The sequence below is a fragment of the Gorilla gorilla genome, chromosome 13, assembly GCF_029281585.2.
Source record: "Gorilla gorilla gorilla isolate KB3781 chromosome 13, NHGRI_mGorGor1-v2.1_pri, whole genome shotgun sequence".
Taxonomy (NCBI): domain Eukaryota; kingdom Metazoa; phylum Chordata; class Mammalia; order Primates; family Hominidae; genus Gorilla; species Gorilla gorilla.
The window spans coordinates 131,922,503-131,945,869 of record NC_073237.2 but is presented as its reverse complement, the minus strand read 5'-3'; the positions used below and the strand labels follow the sequence as shown (position 1 = coordinate 131,945,869).

At 53.5% G+C, this 23,367-nt stretch overlaps 1 protein-coding gene across 3 annotated transcripts; it reads right to left on the bottom strand.

Moving 5' to 3' along the window:
* Positions 1–9,270: 9,270 nt before the first annotated feature.
* Positions 9,271–14,512, bottom strand: LCN1 (lipocalin 1). 3 transcript variants are annotated; one of them, XM_019033668.4, is made up of 7 exons: positions 14,365–14,512; positions 13,774–13,904; positions 12,611–12,681; positions 11,924–12,034; positions 10,983–11,080; positions 10,754–10,780; positions 9,271–9,467 (listed from the first exon to the last, which is right to left on the bottom strand). In XM_019033668.4, exons 1-7 carry the CDS (start codon positions 14,452–14,454, stop codon positions 9,294–9,296), a joined length of 702 nt encoding a protein of 233 aa, XP_018889213.2. In that variant the 5' UTR covers positions 14,455–14,512; the 3' UTR covers positions 9,271–9,293. The 3 variants fall into 3 exon arrangements, with proteins under 3 accessions (XP_018889213.2, XP_063552281.1, XP_018889214.1); XM_063696211.1 differs by having other exon boundaries at positions 10,983–11,084; positions 11,937–12,034; XM_019033669.4 differs by lacking the exon at positions 9,271–9,467 and having other exon boundaries at positions 10,755–10,780; positions 10,983–11,084; positions 14,365–14,454.
* Positions 14,513–23,367: the final 8,855 nt, after the last annotated feature.

Below are 23,367 nucleotides of genomic sequence, written 5' to 3'. Positions count from 1 at the left end.
GAAGCCAACTGGCTGCTGTGCTTGGCCACAAACGTGGTAATGACTGCAGGGAGAATGGGGCGGGGGCTGCCTGACTGATCTGGGGCTTTCAGAAAGGAAATGCCAAGGTCTGAGCTTGAGTAACAGGCAAGACACTGGAGACGTTCGATCCTGGCCTTAGAATAATATTTCATTCTTGCAGCAACAGAGCAGAAATGGCTGAAAATCAGACTCCATATTTAATAGTGTGGGTTTCACGGTGAGTTGGATTCAAAAGTCGCCAAGGGTTTTATGTGAAAGTTGGGTCACTGCTTAAGGAGTGGGACCATGACACACAGAACTGGGACATTTATGTGATCTCAGATGGAAGTGAGAATCTTGATCCCCTCCCCAATCCCCCTGAACCTGCCTGGGCAGAGTCATCCCCTCCTCCTTTGCGTGAGGAGATGAGACTTCCCTTTCTCAGACATCTTCCCCCGAGGCAGTTGTGTGGGGACGGATTCTAGGGGCTTTACACCAGGAGAACCGCGCTCCGATGTGGACCCAAGCTGAGTGTGCCAGTGCGTATGTACTGAGCACGGCAGAGCTCTCGGCACGGATCGGCTCCGCCCAAGCCCCTGCACCAGGAGACAGGAGATCGCCAAGCTCTCATGGCATCCAACAGCAGGAGGCGCATCCCTGCGGTGGCCCCAGCCCCCTAAATGCTTGCCTGAGAGCTCGGCACTGCAGGAGAATTCCCTGTGTGTCCTGGCCAGCGCCCAGCCGCCCCTTCTTAGAGCTTTTGCTAAAAAGGGCTTACACCTGTGACTCCTTCCTCTGCCTCTTTGAGAAGTCTGTTTCTCCTACAACGCAGAACTCTTTCTCAGGCTGGGTACGGTGGCTCACATCCGTAATCCCAGCACTTTGGGAGGCCAAGGTGGGTGGATCCCTTGAGGTCGGGAGTTCGAGACCAGCCTGGCCAACATGGTGAAACCACCCCCCCAATCTCTATTAAAAATACAAAAATTAGCCAGGTGTGGTGGCAGGTGCCTGTAATCCCAGCTACTTGCGAGGCTGGGGCAGGAGAATTGCTTGAACCTGGGAGGTGGATGAAGTTGCAGTGAGCCGAGATCGCACCACTGCACTCCAGCCTGGGTGACAGAGCAAGACTCTGTCTAAAAAAAAAAAAGAGAAAAAAAGAAAAGAAAAGAAATCTTTCTCAAGAACCTGAGAGCCATTCCTTAGAAATGTGACCTTCGGGAAGAATGGGCCTCCTTCTTCCAGACTCTGTTGGGGGACAGAGTCCTCCTTCCATAACTGCCACACAGCTGGCCCCATTGCACTAACCCTGACCAGCCCTCTGTAACTCTTCACTGGAGCCCCCATTCCCTCCCACACCCCCTCCTACTCTCCCTTCACAACACCGCTTCTCCCCTGCACAAAGTGGCATGGAACCAATCTGTCCCTGGCTCTGAGAAGCTGCTGAATAAAACCTGTCCTCACCGCTTTAACTAGCGTCCAGCTTGGCTCACTGGTGATGATGTATCCAAAATGCCGTATTTCACACATTGGCTTGAGCGGGAGAGCAGCTCTCACGATGGCTTCCAGGACTGGCTGAGCTGGCGTCGTGACCTCATTCACAGGGGCTGGGACACCAGAGCGGCCCCATATAACATGGAGAAAGGACTCTGCACTGCAGGTGTTTGAAGGGTTCCCAGGGTTTGCTTTAGGCTGGTGGGGGAGACACAGCCATAGGAATGACTGTGGGACAGAGGCTTATTACACTCAGGCCCCTAGAAGCAGGAGGGGTGGGGCCTCACGGAAGCACCAGGGCCTGTCTGGAGGCACCGGGAGCAGGAGGACAGTGCAGGCAGAACCTGCACTGCGGTTCCCACGTTTCCCATGGGAGGGAACAGAGGAAGCAGGGTAAACAGGCTCAGGGCGGGCTGGTTTCAATAATGTCCCGGGCCCTGGGGTGTGGGGGCTGGCTGTCCCTAGCTGTCTGGTCCCTGCCCTGGGGAGGGTGTGGGCTCTGAACTGGTTGGTTTGCATATGGAAGCACACTTACAGATGGTACCTGCCCTGGGGAGGGTGTGGGCTCTTGACTGGTTACCGGTTTGCATATGGAAGGCACACTTACAGACAAGTCATCTGCTATTTCTAGAAATTAGCCAACTCCAGGAGAAGCACTTCCTCCAGGGTTAGCAAGGCCCCAGATGTCAAAGTGTCCAAATTCAGAAAGTAAAGGCCATGGTTCACACAGAAAGGGTGTCAGAGACAGGTCACGCAGTCATTTGAAAAGCAAATTACTGTAAAGAATCCCCAACTGCTAACAGGAGAGGGGTTACCAATGGGGAAAGAGGACTCTCAAACCACAGAAATAACAGAAATGGGAGCCAGCTCTACCCCAGGGCCGAGGCTGCGCACCGGGGTAGGAACAACCTGGAAGGCGCTCAGGCCTCCCTGGAGAGGGTGTGTCTGTGGCCCCGGGGATGGCACAGAAGTTTGCTGACTTTGGGTATCCAAGAACTCACCAAAAGCCACCCACGGGGCTACTGCTGACTTCACTGAGGCTGAGCTCCACCTGGCATCCAGCTTGCCAGCCATGCCCCTCAGGACAGAGAATGAAGAAGACCCCTGAATCTGAAGGGAAGCCCCTTCCTCCAGCGACCCCCGTGCCCTCTGTTAACAAGGCCCAACAGTGCACCAGCTACGAAGGAGAAACGTCGACAGGGTCCAGCTTCAGTCACACGCAGGATAATTAAGAGCAAATTTGAAGCTGAGGGGCAACAAACCCATAGCTGGCATAGAACCCCAATGGCCAAGGAATCAGAATGTGGGGGTGCACACTCACCCACCCCATCTGCTTCCCCATTGTCAATTTCTTCTCTTTATTATTTCCTTTCTTCTGCTTTCTTTAGGCATAATTTGATCATTTCTTCTTAAGGTGGAGGCTTGGGCCATTGACTTAAGCATTTATTTTTCCTACTAGAACCGTTTAAAGCTATAACCATTTAAAGCTATAACCATATAAAGCTGCCACCCCTGCAGCCTTAGCTTATGTGAGATTAGAGCTTTAGGTTACCAAGAGGGAAAGCTCTGCTACCAGGAAGCACAGTGAACGCTCCAGAAAACCTGCTGTGTTGGCTCCACCAGGGCACACTGGGATCCTCATGCCTGCAGATGAGCGGGTGAAGAACGGAGTTACTGTATACTAGTGGGTATTTTATACTGGTTATGTGTATTGGTGGGTAGTTGACCCTGATTATGTATATTGGTAGGTAATGATCGACCCTGATTATGTATATTGGTGAGTGGTTGACCCCGATCATGTATATTGGTGGGAAATTGACGCTGATTGTGTACATCGGTGGGTAATTGACCCTGATTATGTATATTCGTGGGTAATTATTCACCCTGAGCATGCATATTGGTAGGAAATTGACCCTGATTATGTATCTTGGTGGGAAATTGACCATGATTTTGTATATTGGTGGGTAATTATTGACCCTGATTATGTATATTCTTGGATAATTGACCCTGATTATGTATATAGGTGGGTAATTTTCCCTGATTATGTATCTTGGTGGGTAATTATTGAGCCTGAGCATGTATATTGGTGGGAAATTGACCCCAATTATTTATATTATTGGGTAATTATTGACCCTGATTGTGTATCTTGGTGGGTAATTGACCCTAATTATGTATCTTGGTGGGTAATTGACCCTAAATATGTATCTTGGTGGGTAATTGACCCTGAATATGTATATTGGTGGGTAATTATTGACTCTGATTATGTTTATTGGCAGGTAATTGTTGACCCTGATTGCGTGTATTGGTGGGTTATTGATCCTGATTATGTATCTTGGTGGGTAATTGACCCTGATTATGTATATTGGTGGGTAATTATTGCCCTTGATTATGTAGATTGGTGAGTAATTGACTGATTTTGTATATTGGTGGGTAATTATTGACCCTGAACATGTATAGTGGGGGTAATTATTGACCCTGATTATGTATATTGGTGGGTAATTATTGACCCTAATTATATATAGGTGGATAATTGATCCTAATCATGTATATTTGGTGAGTAATTGACCCTGATTTTGTATATTGGTGGGTAATTACTGACCCTGATTCTGTATCTTGGTGGGTAATTATTGACCGTGATTATGTGTATTGGTGGGTAGTTGACCCTGATTATGTATATTGCTGGGTAATTATTGACCCTGATTATGTATGTTGGTGGGTAATTGACCCTGATTATGTGTATTGGTGCATAGTTGACCCTGATTATGGATCTTTGTGGGTAATTATTGACCCTGACTATGTATATTGATGGGTATTTTACCCTGATTATGTATATTGGTGGGTAATTGACCCCAATTATGTATATCAGTGGGTAATTCACCCTGAATATGTATCTTGGTGGGTAATTGACCCTGATTATGTATCTTAGTGGGTAATTATTGACCCCGATTGTGCATATTGTTGGTAATTATTGACCCTAATTATTCATATTGGTAAGTAATTAACCCTGAATGTGTACATTGGTGGGTAATTGATCCTGATTGTGTATATTGGTGGGTAATTATTAACCCCGATTATGTATGTTGGCAGGTAATTGACCCTGATTGTGTATATTGGTGGGTAGTTAACCCTGATTATTGTGAGCTGGTGAAGTGGCTGCTACTTAGGATGAGCAGAGAGGAGTGAGTCTAAAATTCAGGAGATTCAGGGGAGCACCCACAGGTGCCTCCCTGCCCAGTGGTGACCATGACAAAGCCACTACAGTGACCAGAGCCTGATGAGAGTGCTGACCCAGGACTCAGACACCTTGGAGATGAATGTGCAGCTTTCCCACCGGGCAAACAACCCAGAGGGTGAAGGGATCCCAGAAATGCAATGGCCGATGAAGCTTCAGTGACGATCCCATGGGGCTGTGTGTATCTGTGCGGCTTGAGGGCTGGAGGACAGACAGTCATGTGAGACCCCAATGGTGTGCTCCCAGATGCATCCTCCTCGTGTACACAGGCAGCTCCCGGCCGCATGTCCCATGCCCCATGACTCCTCGCTTGAAGGTTTTCTCCGGATGCTGAAGCGTGCCCAGCCCACACCAGGCAGATTGCATTGCAGGCTGGTAATGTCCCTGTTGTGGCCCTCAACCCAGCACAGCCAGATTGGAGGGCAGAGCAATCTGAGTGTGCTCTACACAGGGCCGAGGGAGACCCCACCTGAGACCCTCACCTCCTGTGTTCTCTTTATAGTGACTCTAAACACATGATGGTACCTTTTTCCAGTCAAGATAAGCTGGATACATTTTCCCACATCGGTAGTAACCAGTGACTCTACCTGCAGAGTGGGAGACATCGGTGACTTAGGCCATTTCTTAGCTCAAGCGTGCCCTCTCCTATTGGGATTGTGAAGTGCATTTTGCTAAATGGTGAGTTCCACTTCCCATCGTGGTCTAGGAACTCCCATCTGACCAGGCCTCCCTCAAGTAGCAATGATTAACTCTGGACAAAATGCAGAAACCACTCTCCCAGGGCAAACAGACACTGCAGGTCGGTCAGCACCTGGAAGAAGGTGACGGCACTAGATGAGTTTCCCATTCTCACTGCTTTTATCTGGAGGGCAGGCCCTGTCTGCACCACATGGAGCAGATCAAGCTCTGGTAGACACCTTGCAATTTTGCTGGCTTGAAGAACCAGAGGACAGAGTCCTAAGCAATGATAGCTGCTGGAAAGTGAAGAGAGAAATTCAAGAAAGAAGAGAGGCAAAGAGAGAGCCCCAAGTTCTATGCAGAAACCGTCCAAATCTCAGGCTAACCCCTAAAAAATGAACACACAGGAAAGACACGAAGCAGCCCAGCAAAGCCTAGAAGAACTGACTGAAATGTGAACTGAATTGCTGTGCACCACAGAAGAGGCAGAGCTTACAGCTGGAGGTCAAATAACTTCCTGCTTCAAAACAAAAACCAGGCCAGGCGTGGTGGCTCACTTTGGGAGGCCCAGCACTTTGGGAGGCCGAGGCGGGCAGATCACCTGAGGTCAGGACTTTGAGACCAGCCTGGCCAACATGGCAAAACCCTGTCGCTACTAAACATACAAAATTTAGCCAGGCCTGGTGGTGGGTGCCTGTAATCCCAGCTACTCGGGAGGCTGAGGCGGGAGAATTGTTTGAGCCCGGGAGGTGGAGCTTGCAGTGAGCTGAGATCGTGCCACTGAACTCCAGCCTGGGCGACAAGAGCGAAACTCCTCCTAAAAAAAAAAACCAAAAACCAAAAACCAAAAACAAAAACCAGCATTCTTTGCAGAAACCTAACAAAACCCAGAGTTTATACATCATTCAAACTGTTCAGGATACAATCCAAAATTATTATACACATGAAGAAAGGAAAATGTGACCGTTCTCAAGAGGACTGACTCTGAGCCAACATGGAGGCAGCAGAGAAACAGCGACTGCAAACAGCAACCAAAGGGATATTCTAAAACTAAAGATCACAACATATGGAAGGAAAATTCACCAGATACAGCGAAGAGAAAACTTGAGACACCTCCGTCAACAGGAAGATATATAAATAGAAATAATCCAGCCCTATGAATAAAAAGAACAAATATTGAAAACAAAAAGAGCTTGAGCCCAGGAGCTCCAGGCTGTAGTGAGCTATGATTGTGCCACTGCACTCTGGCCTGGGCAACAGAGCAAGACCCTGTCTCTTTAAAGAGAGAGAGAGAGAGAGACAGCCTCAGAGAGCTGAGAGACAATATCCAAAGGCCTAACACCCATGTAATTGAGTTCCAGATGGAGTGGAAAGCAATCATGGGCAGAAGAATCATTTGGGGAAAAAAGTTTTATGAAATCACAGATACAGAAAGCTTAGAAAACCCCATGCAGGATAAACAGAAAGAAAACACATTAGGTACATTAAAGTCAAAGTGCCAAAAACCACATTTAAAGACAGAATTTTCAAGCAAACAGAGAAAAAAGACACATTACATACAGCAGAAGCATGAGCTGACTAAGCATTGAGATCTCACCGGAAACCACACAGGCCAGAGACAGGGAAACCGCATCTGTAAGGTGTGGAAGGAAAAGAACTGCAGTCAAGAGTTCTTTTTATATTATTTTATTTTATTTTTGAGAGAGAGTCTCACTCTGCCGCCTAGGCTGGAGTGCAGTGATGCGATCTCGGCTCACTGCAACCTCCACCTCCCGGGTTCAAGCGATTCTCCTGCCTCAGCCTCCTACGTAGCTGGGATTACAAGCATGCGCCACCAGGCCTGGCTAATTTTTGTATTTTTAGTACAGACAGGGTTTCGCCATGTTGGCCAAGCTGAATTCCCGATCTCAGGTGATCTCCCGCCTTGGCCCCCCAAAGTGCTAGGATTACAGGCATGAGCCACCACGTCCAGCTGAGAATTCTGTGTCTGCTGAAAATATCCTTCAAGGGTAAAAGCAAAGTGAAACACATGCAGAGAAAAGAAAATGAAAACAATCTGTGGGCAGCAGCCAGCAGAATAAAAAATGCTATTAGGTTGTGTTGGTGCAAAAGTAATTGGGGTTTTTGTCATTACTTTTAGTGGCCAAAGCTGCAGTTACTTTTGCACCTACCTAATAAAAGCCATTCTTCAGGCTGGAGGGACGTGATCAGCATGGAGACAGGACACTCAGGATCAAAGAGCACTCAGCGAAGAAGGTCTGTGGGTACAGAGAAAACACCCTCTCTGTTCCTTTATCACATGTGGGACTGCTTCAAGCATGCTCTGCAGTGCTGCATCGTGGCGTCTCCAGCATATATAGATGTGATGCGTGTCAGCAATGACATGAGAGAGAGCACCTGTGCCATCACAAGGTCTGTGACATGAGGCAGAGCGGGGAGGACGCACCTGTGCCGTCACAAGGTCTGTGACATGAGGCAGAGTGGGGAGGGCGCACCTGTGAGGTCACAAGGTCTATGATCTGAGGCAGAGTGGGGAGGACGCACCTGTGCCGTCACAAGGTCTATGACATGAGGGAGAGCGGAGAGGACGCACCTGTGTGGTCACAAGGTCTACGACATGAGGGAGAGCCTCGACCTCCTGGGCTCAAGCAATCCTCCCACCTCAGCCTCCCGAGTACCTGGGACTACAGGTGTGCGCCACCAAGCCTGACTAATTTTTTTTTTTTTTTTTTTTAGAGATGGGGTCTCGCTATGTTGCCCAGGCTGGTCTCCAACTCCTGGCTTCAAGTGATTCTCTCACCTCAGCCTCCCAAAGTGCTGGGAACACAGGCATGAGCCACCATGCCTGGCCAGAATCGAGCACTGAGGCCTGGCTAGGGGCCGGCCCCTTCCTGAGCAGCTGATTGGTCCACACAGCAGCCCTGCCCTAATCAGATGGCCCCACTAGGGGGCCACTCCCCACTAGCCATCATTGCCCCAAGGCCAGGTACCAGACAATCAGGGACAGCCCCTAAGCCCTGGAGCAGAGAAATGACTCTTGTTAGCTGGCCACAGGCAGCCGGGTCACCCGCTACACTTTCTGCTCCCTACCCTGAGGTCTGCAGGCTGTTGTCCTGTCCCAGGCTCAAGCCACCCTGTGTGGCCCTGCCTGGCGACTGCCCTCTCCTGCAGAGCAGCAAGTCACTAAGAGTCTGCCTCTCCTCGCTCCCAGCATCACTGTGCGATGTTGCGCCATCGAAAGAAACTTTAAATCCTACAGACCGCCAGGGTCAGGAAAGGCGCCTGTGCCAGGTGGGACCTCTGGTGGCTGCCCCCAAGCTGGGAACTTGCTGTCCCAAACCTACCCAGGCACAGAGAGGGACAGTGTGGAGCCAGGCTCTGGGGGCAGTGCTGGTGTGGTTCCCCGGAGGACAGGACTGGCTTCCCCGGTGAGCTCAAGCCCGAGCCACACCCTGCCTTGAGCTGCTGTCCCCTCCCCCCACGTCCAGCCTCACGGACTCAGCATCAGTGCTGAGGGCACTGGTGGCCCTGCCCAATCCCCTCTGGGTGGCAGCTGCGCTTGGTCCCAGGCCTTCCGGTCTTACTTGTGCAGGACCAAGGAGTAGAGCCCTGCCCCCACCCCCGCAACCCCTACAGCCTGAGCTCAGCGGGCGGCTGACCTGCAGGAAGCACCCCGCGACCTTCAGGCCCAGCCTGCAGCACACACCCCCCTGCTAGGCCCCTCCCACTGTTGGCCTGCGGCACCCACCAGGGAGAACTGGGTCCAGGGTGGTTCCCTGTCCTTCCTCCTGCTTCCCACCCCCTCCCTGCACCCAAAAGAGCACCCAGCCAGCACCCCTCACCCCGAGGGACCCCACAGACAGGCGGAGTCACCAGGAACTGCTGAAGCTCTTTATGGAGAACCAGGAGAGGCGGCGCAGGGCAGGGGGAAGGCGGGGGGTGGTAGGAAGGGGTGCAGCCAGCCGGGTTCTGCAGGGGTGGGGAGCTTTTTCCATGTCCCTGTGAATGACGGAGGTGCTGGATGGTGCCGTCCTTGGGCTGCTGAGGAGCCAAGGTGTCCCCTGCCCTGGAAAGAGGGGGAGGGTGAGTGAGGCCAGGACAGCAAGGGTGGGAAGGGGATGCAATGTGGGGGCACATGTGGGCTCTTGGGTGCTGCAGTGTGGGGGCACATGTGAGCTCTCAGGGGCATGGTGTGGGGGCACAAGTGGGCTCTCGGGGGCTATGATGTGGGGGGCACATGCAGGCTCTCAGGGGCTATGGTGTGGGGGGCACAGCGGGCTCTCAGGGGTGATGGTGTGGGGGGCACATGTGGGCTCTCAGGGGCATGGTGTGGGGGGCACATGTGGGCTCTCGAGGGCTATGGTGTGGGGGCACATGTGGGCACTCAGGGGCATGGTGTGGGGGCACAAGTGGGCTCTCGGGGGCTATGGTGTGGTGGGCACTTGTGGGCTCTCGGGGGCTATGGTGGGGGTACACACTGGGCTCTTGAGGGTTATGGTGGAAGGCACATGTGGGCTCTCGGGGGCGATGGTTGGGGGGGCACGTGCTGGATCTCAGAAGCAATGGTGTGGGGGATGTGCACCGGGCTCTCGGGGGCTATGGTGTGGTGGGCACATGTGGGCTCTCGGGGGCTATGGTGTGGTGGGCACATGCGGGCTCTTGGGGGCGATGGTGTGGGGGGCACACACGGATTCTTGGGGGCTGCAGGTGGGGGCTCCAGCCTCCAGATTGGAGCGGATGGAGCAGGGAACACCCCCGCAGGCTGCTGACGGAGCTCCCTGCTGAGTGAAGTGGCATCAGGGTGACTGCAGGCCAAGGGGAGGGTGCGGGAAGGACAGCGATGCTGTCCGGGATTCTGGCTCTGCCCACACCTGGGCAGGTGACCTTGGGCGAGTCTCCAAACTCTGGTCCCCTTGTGCAGCCAGCAAGGGGCCCATCTGACACAGCGAGCACAGGCACGCCTGCCGCTTTGCTGAATCTTTGAGCAACTTATGGGGTAAGTGGAGTCACAAGCATGGCTGAGGGTGACGGGTGCTGAGGAGGAACCTGAATCTCCCGCCTGCTCCTGCCCACGTGACTGGGGGGTAGACACCGTCTCCACCAGCAGCCGGCAAAGGCGGGCTCAGTGTTGTGGGCTTCCCAGCTGCCCAGGAGTCACACCCAGGGCAAGAGCGGAGGCTGATGCCCGAGTGTGGGCAGCTCAGGAGCAGAGCTCCCACCTGCCTGGCCTATGTGGGGCATCTCCCACCCAGGTAGAAGTGGGATGGGTGGGAGAGACCCCATGGCCTCTGGAAGCACCACTGAGCCCCAGAACTGGATTTTCTCAAATGTCCTCTAAAGCTGTTCACTCACCCTAATCGCTCCCTGGAGAGCAGGTTTCTGCAGGAAAAGGAAGCACAGGTGAGTCAGGAGACCCCAGGAATGCAATCAGGACCAGGGCCCCTCATCAGCCACCAGCTCCACCACCCCAGGAAGGACAAAGCCAGAATTAGACACAGCACAGTTATGCGCCCGTGCAATGTGGTTCTGCTGACGTCCCCACTCGGGGACATGGGGGGCTCTGCAGGGCCATGCCTCCTACCGCTCTGCCTGGGGATGAGGATGCTGTCTGTGCTGAGTCCGCGGGCTCCTGCAGCTTTCTCAAAGTCCTCCAAGGCTTCCAGGTTGTTCTCGGGGTCTCTGCCTGTGGGTGCCAGGACGAGATGTGGGTGCTCCAGGCAGCACTGAGCCGACGGCACCCCGTCCCAGTCTGGAGGCCTGAGCTGGGCTGGGGAAGGGGACCTCGCCCACCGTGGGGGGACTTGAACCCAGAGGCCCTCAGGCTGGCAAAGTGGGACCAGGGTGCCGTGCACGGCTGAGAAGGCTCCTGCAGCAGCAGAACCGGGAGAACGGGAAGGGCTCTCCGTCCATCCCCAAGCATCTCCCGGAGTGAGGATGGACGGCACGACAGGCCCGCCCTGGAAGAAGCGCCTCTCCCCTTGGGGGCACCAGGGTCCCATTCCTCTGTCATTTGCACACCCCTGGCTCCAGGGAGAACTCAGGAGCCTTCACGGGCCTCGTCCTCTGACAGGGACGGCACTGATGCTCCACCGTCTGTGGGAGCCACCGTGTCCGGAATTCAACCCCAGGAGCTGGAACGTTCTTTCCACGCAGACTTCTGCTCACATCCCCGTTCCTCTCCCCTGCTGGACACCCCACAGGAACACGCTCAAGGATGACACTGCAGGGAGCTGCTCCGGGGGAGGGCCTGGTCCACTCTGGGACACGTGTGACCTTTGAGCCCCTGTGCCGGCAGCCGCGGCTCCTTCCTGCCTCTGCTGCAGAGACCGAGGCCGGGGCATCCCAAATCCTGAACCCCAGGGGTGGGAATTGAGGCCTTTATCAGGAAAACTCATCCTAAGAAAACTGCAGTGGGTTCCTGGGTCCCAGTGGCTTCTCCCATGGGGAAGAGGGTGCAGGAGGCCGAGGGAGGAGGGAGGGTGGGTGGAGGCATGGGTTGCAGGGTGAGGTTGCAGGACCCACCCACGAGCTTCACCCCTCGGACTGGCTTCCCGTGCAGCTCGCCCTCACAGTAAAAGATGTAGTGGTCCTTCACGTGCGACCTGATGATGTATGCCACGTGCTTGCCCCCGTCTGCAGAAAGACAGCAGCACAGTCCTGAATTAGCCACCGGGGACTTCAGAGAGGATCCCGGGACAGCGTGTGTTGCCAGGCCCAGCAAGCCCCACAGCTCCTGCACCCTCCCAGCCTCCCAGAGCTCCCTGACCCAGGTTCCCCACCAGGCCTGAGCCCCAGGCCATGGGACCCCCACTTCCCAGGAACCTGATGTACCCAAGAGGCAGCCACATCCCAAACCAGTGAGTCATGGGGGGTTCCTCCGGGTATGAGGTCTGCGGATGTGGGAGTTGGGGTGCAGCCCCCCACAGCCAAATACGACTCTGCTCCTGGCCCTGCCAGAGCCACAGCCAGGGCTACAGGGCAAGCCCAGAGGGTCCGCCCCAGGACAAACCTGCCACACCTGGTGTTTGGGGTCAGGTGTTCAAGTCTCTAATGCAAATTGACCAGTGGGAGAGGAGAGTGGGCTTTTAGTGGAGTCAGAAGGCAGCAAAGGCTTCCCAGGCCAAAAGGCCACCCCAAAAAGGCACTGGCTGCCCCCCCACATCCAGCGTGTGTTCAAGCTCAGGCTCTGGCTTAGGCTCCGGGACTCACCGGCTGTGTATTTTCCCGGCTCGTCAGTTTTCTCCAGGACGGCCTTCACCTCCTGGCACCGGCCACTTATCCTGGAAAACAGAAGCCCCCTGGCAAAGCGGCCCTGGCCTGTGCCTCCCCCGGCCCTGGAGCAACTATGCTGCAATGTCCTGCAAATGTGGCCCCGAGTCTGCCACAGGCCCATGGAGGAGGGTGCTTCTCTGCATCTCAGACCCAGGCACCAGCAGCCCCTCCAGGTCCCATGCAGCAGTTTCCGGGGTCTCCCGAGGTGGCCAGGAGCTCTGCACCGCTCCTCCTGGTGGCTGCCTTCCCAACCCCCCCGCCCCCAACACATTTCCTGCCAGAGGCACCCAGGCTGCCTGGTTTGCAGGCAGCGTCTGTGGCGTGGGCCTGAGCCTCATCCCGCCAGCTGCATTCTTCCTTTTAGAGACATTCAGGGACAAGCGCCATATCCATCATCATCCGGCCCAGACAGGGAAAGGTTCAGTGAGGGGCTTTGGGGGAAAAAAAATCAGGGTCATTGCCAGGGTCAGTGACTTCCTGAGATTCAGCCCCCAGGACCGGAGCACAGGCACTGCATGCCACTCAGGAGGGAGCCACGGGGGTGAAACCACGCAGGTGGGAAGTTGTGCAGGTGGGAGCCACGCGGGTGAAATCACACAGGTGGGAAGCCACAGATGTGAGCCACACGGGTGGAAGCAGCACAGGTGAGAGCCGCACAGGTGAGCGCTACACAGGGACTTCAAGGGGGTCTTCTCCATGGTGTCCTATGCTCCCTCTTGGTCATTCTGCAACCCCATCCCTGCACTTCTCCAAAGCAGAAATTTACTGCCAGGACTGGCTCTGACTCTGATCGGGGGTAAACACCTTTTCCCAAAGGGGCCTGCACGTCACCAGACATTCCCTAGTCGGAGGAGGAAGTGGGCGGTACCCAGGGCTGCCACTGGTAGCCCACAGGGTCTGATCCGGGGCCTCTGCCCCCTCAGGCCCCCTCCAGCCGAGGCACCTCAGTGGCACAGTTTGCCCTCAAGCATTGCAGGAGGGGCTGAGAGGGGCCTCCCAGCAGGTCTGCCCACCTCCCCAGCACCGGAGCTCTCCTGGGTGGGGAAAGGGAAGGCCCTAGACCAGGTTGTAGGCTGCCCGGCCGGCTGGCAGACACTCACAGCATGGTGACCTTGGCTTCCAGGTTGCCCCCTTCCAGGGTCGTGAGGGTCATGGGTGTCACCGATTCCAGATTCATCTCGGGGAACTCCCTGTCCACCGTCATGGCCTTCAGATACCACGTCCCTGACACCTGGAGAAGGCCCCTCTCTATCAGGCTCAGGCCGACTGCTCCAGAGCCTCCCCCTTCCCTGGCCTGCAGCCCCTAGACTCTACCGCACCCCGAGGGCTGGAAACGGGGAACATTCCCCAATCTAACCCACCCAGAAAACACCCAGCACCCTCGCCAGGCCCACTTGAAGGTGGCTCCAGCCCCCGCAAGTTGGCCAGGACCACAGAAGCCCTTACCCCCAGGGAAGAAGCGAAGTCAACCAGACCCCCACCCTCCCAGCCCTGCCCACTCTGCACCCCTGCACCACCTACCCTGCCAGCCCAGACACCTGCTGCCCCATCCCACCATTCCCTCAGGGCAGGGCTTTAATGCCCAACCCAAAAACGAGGGTCTCCTTGGATGGGGGAGGGATGGGGGTCTCCATCCAGTCTCAGCCTCGCCCCCTGCCCCCTCCAGCCCAGCCTTCCCATCTGGGCCTCACATCCTGAATCTCCTCGCCTGAGGCCAGGAGGTGGTGGGCCTGCAGGGCAGCAATGAGGCCAAGGCTGACGGCCAGGAGCAGGGGCTTCATCTCCGGGGTCTGAGTCCACGGCCGCCTGACAGGTCACTTGCTGGGGCTGGGAGAGGCTGTACCAGTCCTCCCACAGCCGCCCTTTATACTGCTGGGCTCAGGGTCCCCCAGGGACCTGGCACAGGAGACTGACCAATCCCTTCCTGGATGTAAACCACTGCCAGTTCTGCAACGGAGCAGATAACCTGCCATTATTGTTGGAGGCTGGTGAATAACAGCTTGTTAATCCCAGAGGATCACCTGGACAGGACCAGGTCCAGAGGAGCGGGTTTGCAGATTTCACCTGGGAGGAAACTGAAGGGAGTGAAGGGCGTGCAGGCCACCTGGGGACGTGTGCAGCTGTAACAGATGCCCCCCAGCCATCCCACACTTGCTGACGTGCACACTGTCAAGGGGGTTTGGGGTTGGAGTCCGAGGGCCGTGGGCTTGGGGCTCGGCTGAGCTTCCTGCATCTCTGGGCAGGTTACTTGGCCTCAGATTCATCATGGAAAAAAAGGGACCCTCCTGTGTGAACACGATACCGTGTGCATTTAAGGACGGTGTCCTCTGTCCTGAGCAAGGTGTGCAGTAAGGATCCTCTCTGCTCCACACACACAGCAGCAATAGGTCAGACAGACAGAAGACCAAGACAGGTGTGTGTGTGTGTGTGTATGCATGTGTGTACATATATACATGCACACACACACACACACTCACATAAAACAAGGAATGGAGGAGAACCACAGGCTTGTGATGGGGCAGAGGCAGGGACCTGTCAGCTCCAAGTCCCAAGGCAGGCAGAGAGGGCCTGTGTCCAGCTCCTGGGAGTGATGGGAGGGGCTTCCCTGACTCCAGAAAGGAGGCTGAGAGACCCTCCCTGACACATCCCGGGGCTGTAACTTCGTATAACTTAGTGGAGCACTGTGGGCATAGGAAGGCAAGAGGACATTGACACAGCCTCGAGAGCAGAAGCTGAGACAAGCTGTCCTCGGAAAGGATGACTTTATGTGTGACATCCTCCTCATCACTGCAGAGCAGAAGCCTGGGACCCGGGGCAGAGGCTACGAAACACTGCTAGACAGAGGACAATGACAACAAGATGGTGGAGAAAGGCAGAAATGCAGAGACACAATATCCTCACCTTGAAATGAGCAAGGCCAGGTTCCAAATTACCCAAGGAAACACCACACCAAGAAAGGCAGGCTAAAAATGAGCAACTGGTACAGGAACTTACACCAGCTAAGGAAAGTCTGACACACACTTTAAAACTGCAGGAGTATGATCAAGATGCCTAGCGATTTAAAAATATATAAAGTATAAAATTAGAACTGGCCAGAATATAAGAAACAAGGAGAGATGAAATAGAAATAATTACACATCTTGAAGATGAATAATAAAGTGTATAAAAAACTCAATAGACAGGTTAAATTCCAGACTTGACATAGTAGAAAAGAGACTTAGTGTCATGGAAGATAGTACTAACAAAATCAATGAAGACAGAAAAATTAGAAAGAGAAATTGAGATGTTACAGATAGATTCAGTCTCCAGCCTGGAGCTAGTAATAAAATGAGTGGAGGAAACCAACCAGAGTGCAGCAGCTCTGAAAACACAACACACACACGTACACACACATGCACACACACGTACACACACATGCACACACACGTACACACACATGCACATGTGCACACATACAAATGCACACACACCCATACACATGCACACACACACAGACATACACACATGCACACACCATTCATACATACATACAAGCACACACATGCACACATACATACACACATGCATACATACACACATGCACACTCACACACATACACACATGCACAAAGTTAACACACATGGAGAATAGATCAGGAGGCTCCAATATAAACAGAATAGGAGTTCCGAAAGAAAAACATTTCCTAAAATGGCAACAAAGCAACGGAATAGCTCAGAATTCTTCAGAATTGAAAAGACATGAGATCCCAGATCTAAATTACCAAGGAATGATCAAAATTGAGAAATCCACTCCTAGAATATTACAGTGAAGTGCAGATCATCCAGGAGAGGAGAAAAAAAGTCAAAACGACCAGAAAGAAGAGCCACACTACACACCATAAAAGCAGATGTGGACTGACGGCAGACTTCTCAACAGCAATGCTACCTTCCGGAAGACAGTGGAGTGACGTCTTTAACAAATCACATTCACCTTTGAATGTTATTCTCAGCGCAACTTTCATAAAATATTGAAGGCAAAATAAAGACATCTCGGACATTAAAAAACAACTAAGGCCCAGCGTGGTGGCTCACACCTGTAATACCAGCACTTTGGGAAGCCAAGGTGAGGTCAGGAGTTCGAGACCAGCCTGACCAACATGGTGAAACCCCATCTTGACTAAAAATACAAAAATTAGCCAGGCATGGTGGCATGCACCTGTAATCCCAGCTACTCGGGAGGCAAAGGCAGCAGAATTGCTTGAACCTGGGAGGCAGAGGTTGCAATGAGCTGAGATCATGCCACTGCACTCCAGCCTGGGCAACAGAGCAAGACTCCATCTCGAAAAAATAATAATAATAAAAATTAAACAACAACAACAACTGAGAGTGTCTACCACTCACTGGTCTCCATCAAAGGGAGTTTGAAAGGGAGAATTTTAGCAAGTCTATAGGAGACCGAGGTCGGAGGGATAAATGATGTCAGCAAGGCAAACTACCTGCTGGCTGTACAAACACGAGTGGTGCAGACTTTGATGGTGGGGGAAAGGTTCTGTTTTAGTGCATATTTAAAGAGTGCTAAATGCACACAAAACACACTTGTGCCCACATGCATGGGTTCATATGAACAAGAATGCACACAAAACACACTTGTGCCCACATGCATGGGTTCATATGAACAAGAATGCACACAAAACACACTTGTGCCCACACGCATGGGTTCATATGAACAAGAATGCACACAAAACACGCTTGTGCCCACATGCATGGGTTCATACGAACAAGAATGCACACAAAACACACTTGTGCCCACACGCATGGGTTCATATGAACAAGAATGCACACAAAACACACTTGTGCCCACACGCATGGGTTCATACGAACAAAAAGATGCACATTAGAGGAAAGTGGAAAGGGGTGGGCAGGGATAATAAATTTTCAAAATACATAAACAAGCCTGTTAGACAAAAGCATGATTTATTTTTTCATCAGTATAGATGAAAGGCGGCCAACATGAAAACAATTAAAAGCACAATCACAAGAAGACGAATGTTCATGAATTTGAAGGCATACTGCATCAAAATGCAGGAAGCCAAAACAGACTGAAGAACAAAGGGGTCAAATACACAGTTGGAACGGGAGACGCCAGGACTTCTCCATTAGAAACAGAGGGCGAGGGTGTTAAAAGTTCACACCCATGTCGAAGATTTGGAACCACCACTGTAAAGTGTACAAAGACACTGCCTCAGAAGGTAAACAATTATATTGTTATAATTGTTACAATGAAAAATTTTAGTTGCTAATTCTTATTAAATACACATGGAATAGTTTTAAAATAGGCCACATACCAGGCAATATGGGGAACTTCACAGAACTAACGCAGCAGAGCCTGCCCTTTGTAGCTACAAGGCAATAAACTAGAATCAACAATGAAGAGACTGTTACATAAAGAGAAATATAAACTTCAAGTTTACAGCCTTAAACGCATCTATAATACAATAAAGATGTCAGGACAGAAGTCCTCTCTCTGTCAAAAAGTTCTCGGTCATGAGCACACATGAATGCCTCGGCCAGCTCTGTGCTCCTTCGTCAGGACAGAAGTCCTCCCTCTCTGTGTGAAAAGCTCTCGGACATGAACACGCACGAATGCCTGGCCAGCTCTGTGGTCCTTCATCAAGACAGAAGTCCTCTTTTTGTGAAAAGTTCTCGGTCATGAACACGCACGAATGCCCCGGCCAGCTCTGTGCTCCTTCATCAGGACAGACGTCCTCTCTCTGTGTGGAAAGTTCTCGGTCATGAACACACACGTATGCCCCGGCCAGCTCTGCACTCCTTTGCCAGGACAGAAGTCCTCTCTCTCTGTGTGAAAAGTTCTCGGTCATGAACACGCACGAATGCACGGCGAGCTCTGCGCTCCTTCGTCAGGACAGAAGTCCTCTCTGTGTGGAAAGTTCTCGGTCATGAACACGCACGAATGCCCGGCCAGCTCTGCAGTCCTTTGGTGGTCACCTTGCAAAGGAGAATTGATCGGAGCTGCTGCTTATGGGGTGACGCCCATGGCAGCATCACCACACGTACATCATGACGGTGGCCGCGTGTGTCATTCAGCCCCCAGCTGATGATGAGAAACCAACATGAACCTCACGTCAGCGGGAAGGCTGAATTATCTTTCCATTCTATTTATGAAAAATTATTTTCATAGGAAGCAATAATCAAGGGGTAGCAGCCAAGAGATATAGAAAAAATAAGTTTGACAGAGGTGTGCCTGGGAGTAACTAATCAAATTTTTTTCTTCCATTTGGTGATGTTTATTGCACCTATCAGCTTTTTCATGTGCGAGCCTTGTGATTTTTTATCACTTCAAATAAATATTTCTTTTCATATCTAACTTGGATTCATATTGCTATTATTGTTTAAAGTAACCCCTAAATTTTACATATATTTTAAGCCCCACAAAATCCATCTACTCCTGGCTATATCTGTGAGTTTAATTTCCTTTTAAAATAATCTGAATATATACCAATGAGATTTTCTAATGCCGGGCATGGGTGATGGGTGTTTTTGTTCTTGGCTTGCTCTCTGGGCGCTGAAATAGTCAGGATTACGACAGCAGACCATGGAGAAAGTGCCCGGATGTGCTGGTACCTGCAGCTCAGGAGAAAGGAAGGCAGCGTGAATGACATGTTCTTTTATTTGGGTTCTTGCTGCTCCCACGTTACTGTCACAATATTTTCCATGGAGTTGAAAAGCGAATGCCCCAAGACAAGCACAGAGGGTGCAGGGGTTGGGGTGTCCCGAGGGTGGGGCTGTGGTCAGGGTGTGGACCCCCCGCACTGCGGCTCCTCATCTGTCCCCAGGGTTCCGTCCTCCTCGGTGGCCTGCAGGGCATCTGTCCATGGCCAGGCCACCGACTAGGCTACAGAGACACGGTGACGGTCAGGTCTCTCTGGTCCCCTGGGCTAGAGGAACACGTGAGCCTTTCAGCCACCCCGTTGACCACCCATGGGACAAAAGCAGAGGGGCCGCCTGGTCACGGAGGATGAGCAGCCCTTTGCCCCGTCTCCTGGAGGCTGGCGCTCAAATGAGTAAACCCAGGGAGTCCTGAGGTTCTTCCTGCCCAGACACAATGCCCTAGTGAGGTCACTTCCTGACACGCGTTTAAAGGAAGCACACGTGTTATAAATCTTAGAAAGGTGGAAGAGGGGAGAAAATCACTTCCAATCCCACCTCCGCAGTGACTCACTCATGAGATGGAACAGTTTCCTTCCTGTCTTTTTTCTAACAGAGTGTCTTGCATGCACGCGGTGACACAGACGTGTCACCTGCCTGTGACTGAAGGGAGCCGCAGGAAGGACACCCAAGGGCCTTGTGGTGTCTCTCCTGCACCCTGCACTTCCCCGGGGCCAACACCAAGGGCAAGGCCAGTTGTGGGGGGCAGCAGCCCCTCTGCTGGACACGGCACCTGCCCCAAGGCCAAGGCTCCAAACTCGGCCCCCTACTGAGCATCTGATTTCCTGAGTCCCCCTCTGAGGGCTCCAGGATTTGACCTCAAAGTTCCCGCCAGCCTGGGTCTGTGTGTTTTAGTGTGTGGCCTTCCCTGTCCGTGCCCTGCATCCACCAGACCACTGTCATCCTTCAAAGCCCAGCCCAGTCCCATCTCCTCGGGGAGGAAGGGGCCCTGCCCGCCTGGCCTCCAGGGCGTCTTGGGCCAGGGCAGCCGCAGTGGTCCCTGCACGTACTTGTCACAGGTGGGTGCCTGTTCTGAAGGAGTGCAGTCATCCTGACAGGACTCGGCCCTCTCTGACCACCCAGGCTCCGTCGTCCTTCTGGGCTGGGCTCAGCAGAGGCTCTTGAGGCTCAGCTGGGCTGAGCGGAGTCACGGGTGGTGGAAGTGAGGGGTACTTGGCCATGGGGGCCCAAGGCTTGGCAGGGGGGCCCAGGGCACGTTCGTGGAGGGGCTCCTTCCCAGGAAAGGTCGCGCTGTGTTTGTGTTCCGGCTCTTTCCTCCGCCTGAGTTCCTCCGAGGCCCTGGCTTATCTGAACACAGCACCCTGTGTGCCACTGCATGCACCATGTCACGGTGAATGTCACACAAACAGGAACGTGCCTGGAGGCCGCCTGGACCTGTCCTCCTGCCCATCAGCTGCCAAGGTGATGCCGTGGACACGGCCGTCCTCACCTGCTTCCCCACTCATGGAGCTCCTCATGGGCTCAACACCCCCCTTCCAGAAGGCTCGTCCCGGGAGGGGAGTGGCAGGCAGTGCGGCCAGCGTGGGGTCCGTGAGCCACGGGGTGGAAGAGGCCCCGTGACACGGGGAACACACTAAGCTCCTAGTCCAGCTCTTCTGGAGGACCAGACACCCTCACTCTGCACCTGGGGAAGGGGTACACAGAGGGCTTGAGGCCAGCAAAGGAACTGCCCCTCAAATCTTACTCCGGGATCGGCACTTTTCTGGAAGACCCCAGGAATAAGGAGAAGGAAGGGCAGGAGGGAGGGAGGGAGTCCCAAGTCAGGTGCCACTGAGAGGGGGTGGCGTGACCCTGTCCAGGTTGTCTCCTGGGAAACTGAGGCCCAGCCAGGCAGGACCAGGTCTCCTGGCCCCAGATACCACCCGCCACTCAGGCAGCTGCTGCCTGGGAAGCTGAAGATGTCTGAGGTGGGGGTTTCAGACCACGAGCCACGTGGAGGGAGGCCACGTTCCTCGTCCTCCCACCTGCACACCTGCCCTCCCCCGCTGGGCTCCAGGAAGACCTCTCTGGGGTGGGAGTGGGTGCTAATGTTGTGTGCAGCTCTTTGGTTCGGTGACTCCTTTTTGGCGAAAGGGCTCAGAGATGCAGCTGAAGCCGTACCAGCCTTACATTCCCACAAAGGAGCTGTTACTCTCGTGCCCCTTCAATGGGAGAGGAAGGTGAGGCTGGAAATGGTGAGTAAGGGGCCGAGCTCGCTCAGAGGCTGTTATGACCCCAGTCTCACACCCGCCAGCAATGTTAAGAGGCACCGACAGCTGAGAAGGGCTGAGGGTGCCACGCTGGGGGTGGACCAGGTCCGACCTGCCCCCTCCTCTGGGACCCTCTCCTTCCCTACTGTGTTGGCATTTGAAGCCCACAGTTTCAGTGTCTGTCACGGACCCCACCGCACACCCAAGTGCTGCTGAGGACTTTAACTCCTGCTTTGGAATTTTCAGTGCTTCTGATTATTCGTAGACTCAAAATCAGAAGAGGCTACTTACCCTAAGCAGAACATGGTATATTTGCATAGCAGCAATTTGTCTACAAAGTCACCTCCTCCAAAAAAACAAAACAAAACAAAACAAAAAAGAAACCTCCCTAGGGATTTTGACAGGGCTGCCATCAGGCGTGTAACTGATTTGGGGATAATTCCCCCATCCCTTTGCTTTCCATTAGCCTGTGGCCCCCGCGTCCTTCAGGACAGGTGGCCTTTGCCTTGTGAGCATCATGCCCGTTTGGGGGCATTTCCTGGGCATCTGGTAGAGCCGTAGGTGAGAATGGCCCCAGTGGTACTGGGCAGATGGGAGCACTGGGACAATGTTAGTGCAGGAAGTCAGGGGCCCGTCAGGGCTGTTGGTGGCTGACGCGGCATCCATTCCCCTCCCTGCATCCCTCAACACACCGGCACCCTCATGGATGGTGACCACGCTTGCTGCTCTGGAGTGCATCTGACTGATCTAATGGGGCACTGTCCCTCTGGTCTGTGATTGCTCTGGAATGGGCCAGGGAGCCCAGAGAAGAAACACACACAGGGCATCCGAGAACCGCAGCAGGGGCTCCAATTGGAATGAGCCAGCCCTGGGGGCCTTGAGGAGAGAGGCAGGAAGCGCCCAGTTCTTGACGCCATCACGGAAGCCTGCCCCACGCCTGTACTCCAGCCATGTGGGCCACGCAGGGCCAGGCAGGCTCAGCGGTGTGAGGCAAAGCACGGTGTCTGGTGTGGATGCCGCATGTGTTGAGCCAGCTGTGCTGTGGACAGGGCATTGTGGACAGGGCACAGCAGACAGGCATGGGATGTGGGCATCGGGAGGGGGAGTCATGGGTGGTGTGAGCGCCTCTAGAGAGGGGAGTGCTGGGCAGCGAGAGGTCAGGGAGGCGTGGGGGCTTGGGACAGCCACCAGCCACGTCAGAGCAGCACTGCTGCTGATTCCCAGCAACACGGAATGAGGCCTCTTGGCAAAGTAACAGGATGTATCTTTGAAATGGCAGCAGCTGACCTTTAAAACAGTGGCAAGCCGTGCCTGTCTCAAAACATTTAAATCCTCACCCCAAACCATTATGCAGCTCACTGCACCCATGGAAAGCCAACATCAATACCTGCGTGCATGCTGGCCTCCCTGGCTTGGCTGTTTTATGGGGAAATGGGTATCAATTACGCAGCTCACTGCACCCCCAGAAAGCCAACGTCAATACCTGCATACACACTGGCCTCCCTGGTGTGGGCGTTCTTTGAGGTCGCTGGCTGAAAGCCCCCAGCACTGCCAGACGGGGAACCTGGCAAACCCAGGAACTCCAAGGCTCAGCTCAACAGCCACACCCTTCCATAGGCCAAAAGAAGCAAGAGCTTTCTCTTTCTCACTGTTCTCAGGGATTCATTGTCTTTGTTTCTGTTTTTTGTTTTGTTTTGTTTTTGGGAAGGGGGCATGTCACAGGTTACTATAGAAACAACCCCCAAACTAGATGGGTGACGAAGCTGTTATTCCTCAGGG

Bases quoted from the DNA above. Each gene is read 5' to 3' on its own strand.
- LCN1 (XM_019033668.4), bottom strand. From the start codon at position 14,454: ATGAAGCCCCTGCTCCTGGCCGTCAGCCTTGGCCTCATTGCTGCCCTG. The intron at 13,905-14,364 runs GTGAGGCCCAGA...GGCCTTCTCCAG, and splicing joins CAGGCGAGGAGATTCAGGAT to GTGTCAGGGACGTGGTATCT. The intron at 11,081-11,923 runs GTGGGTCCTGCA...ACCCACAGGCAG, and splicing joins CCGAGGGGTGAAGCTCGTGG to AGACCCCGAGAACAACCTGG.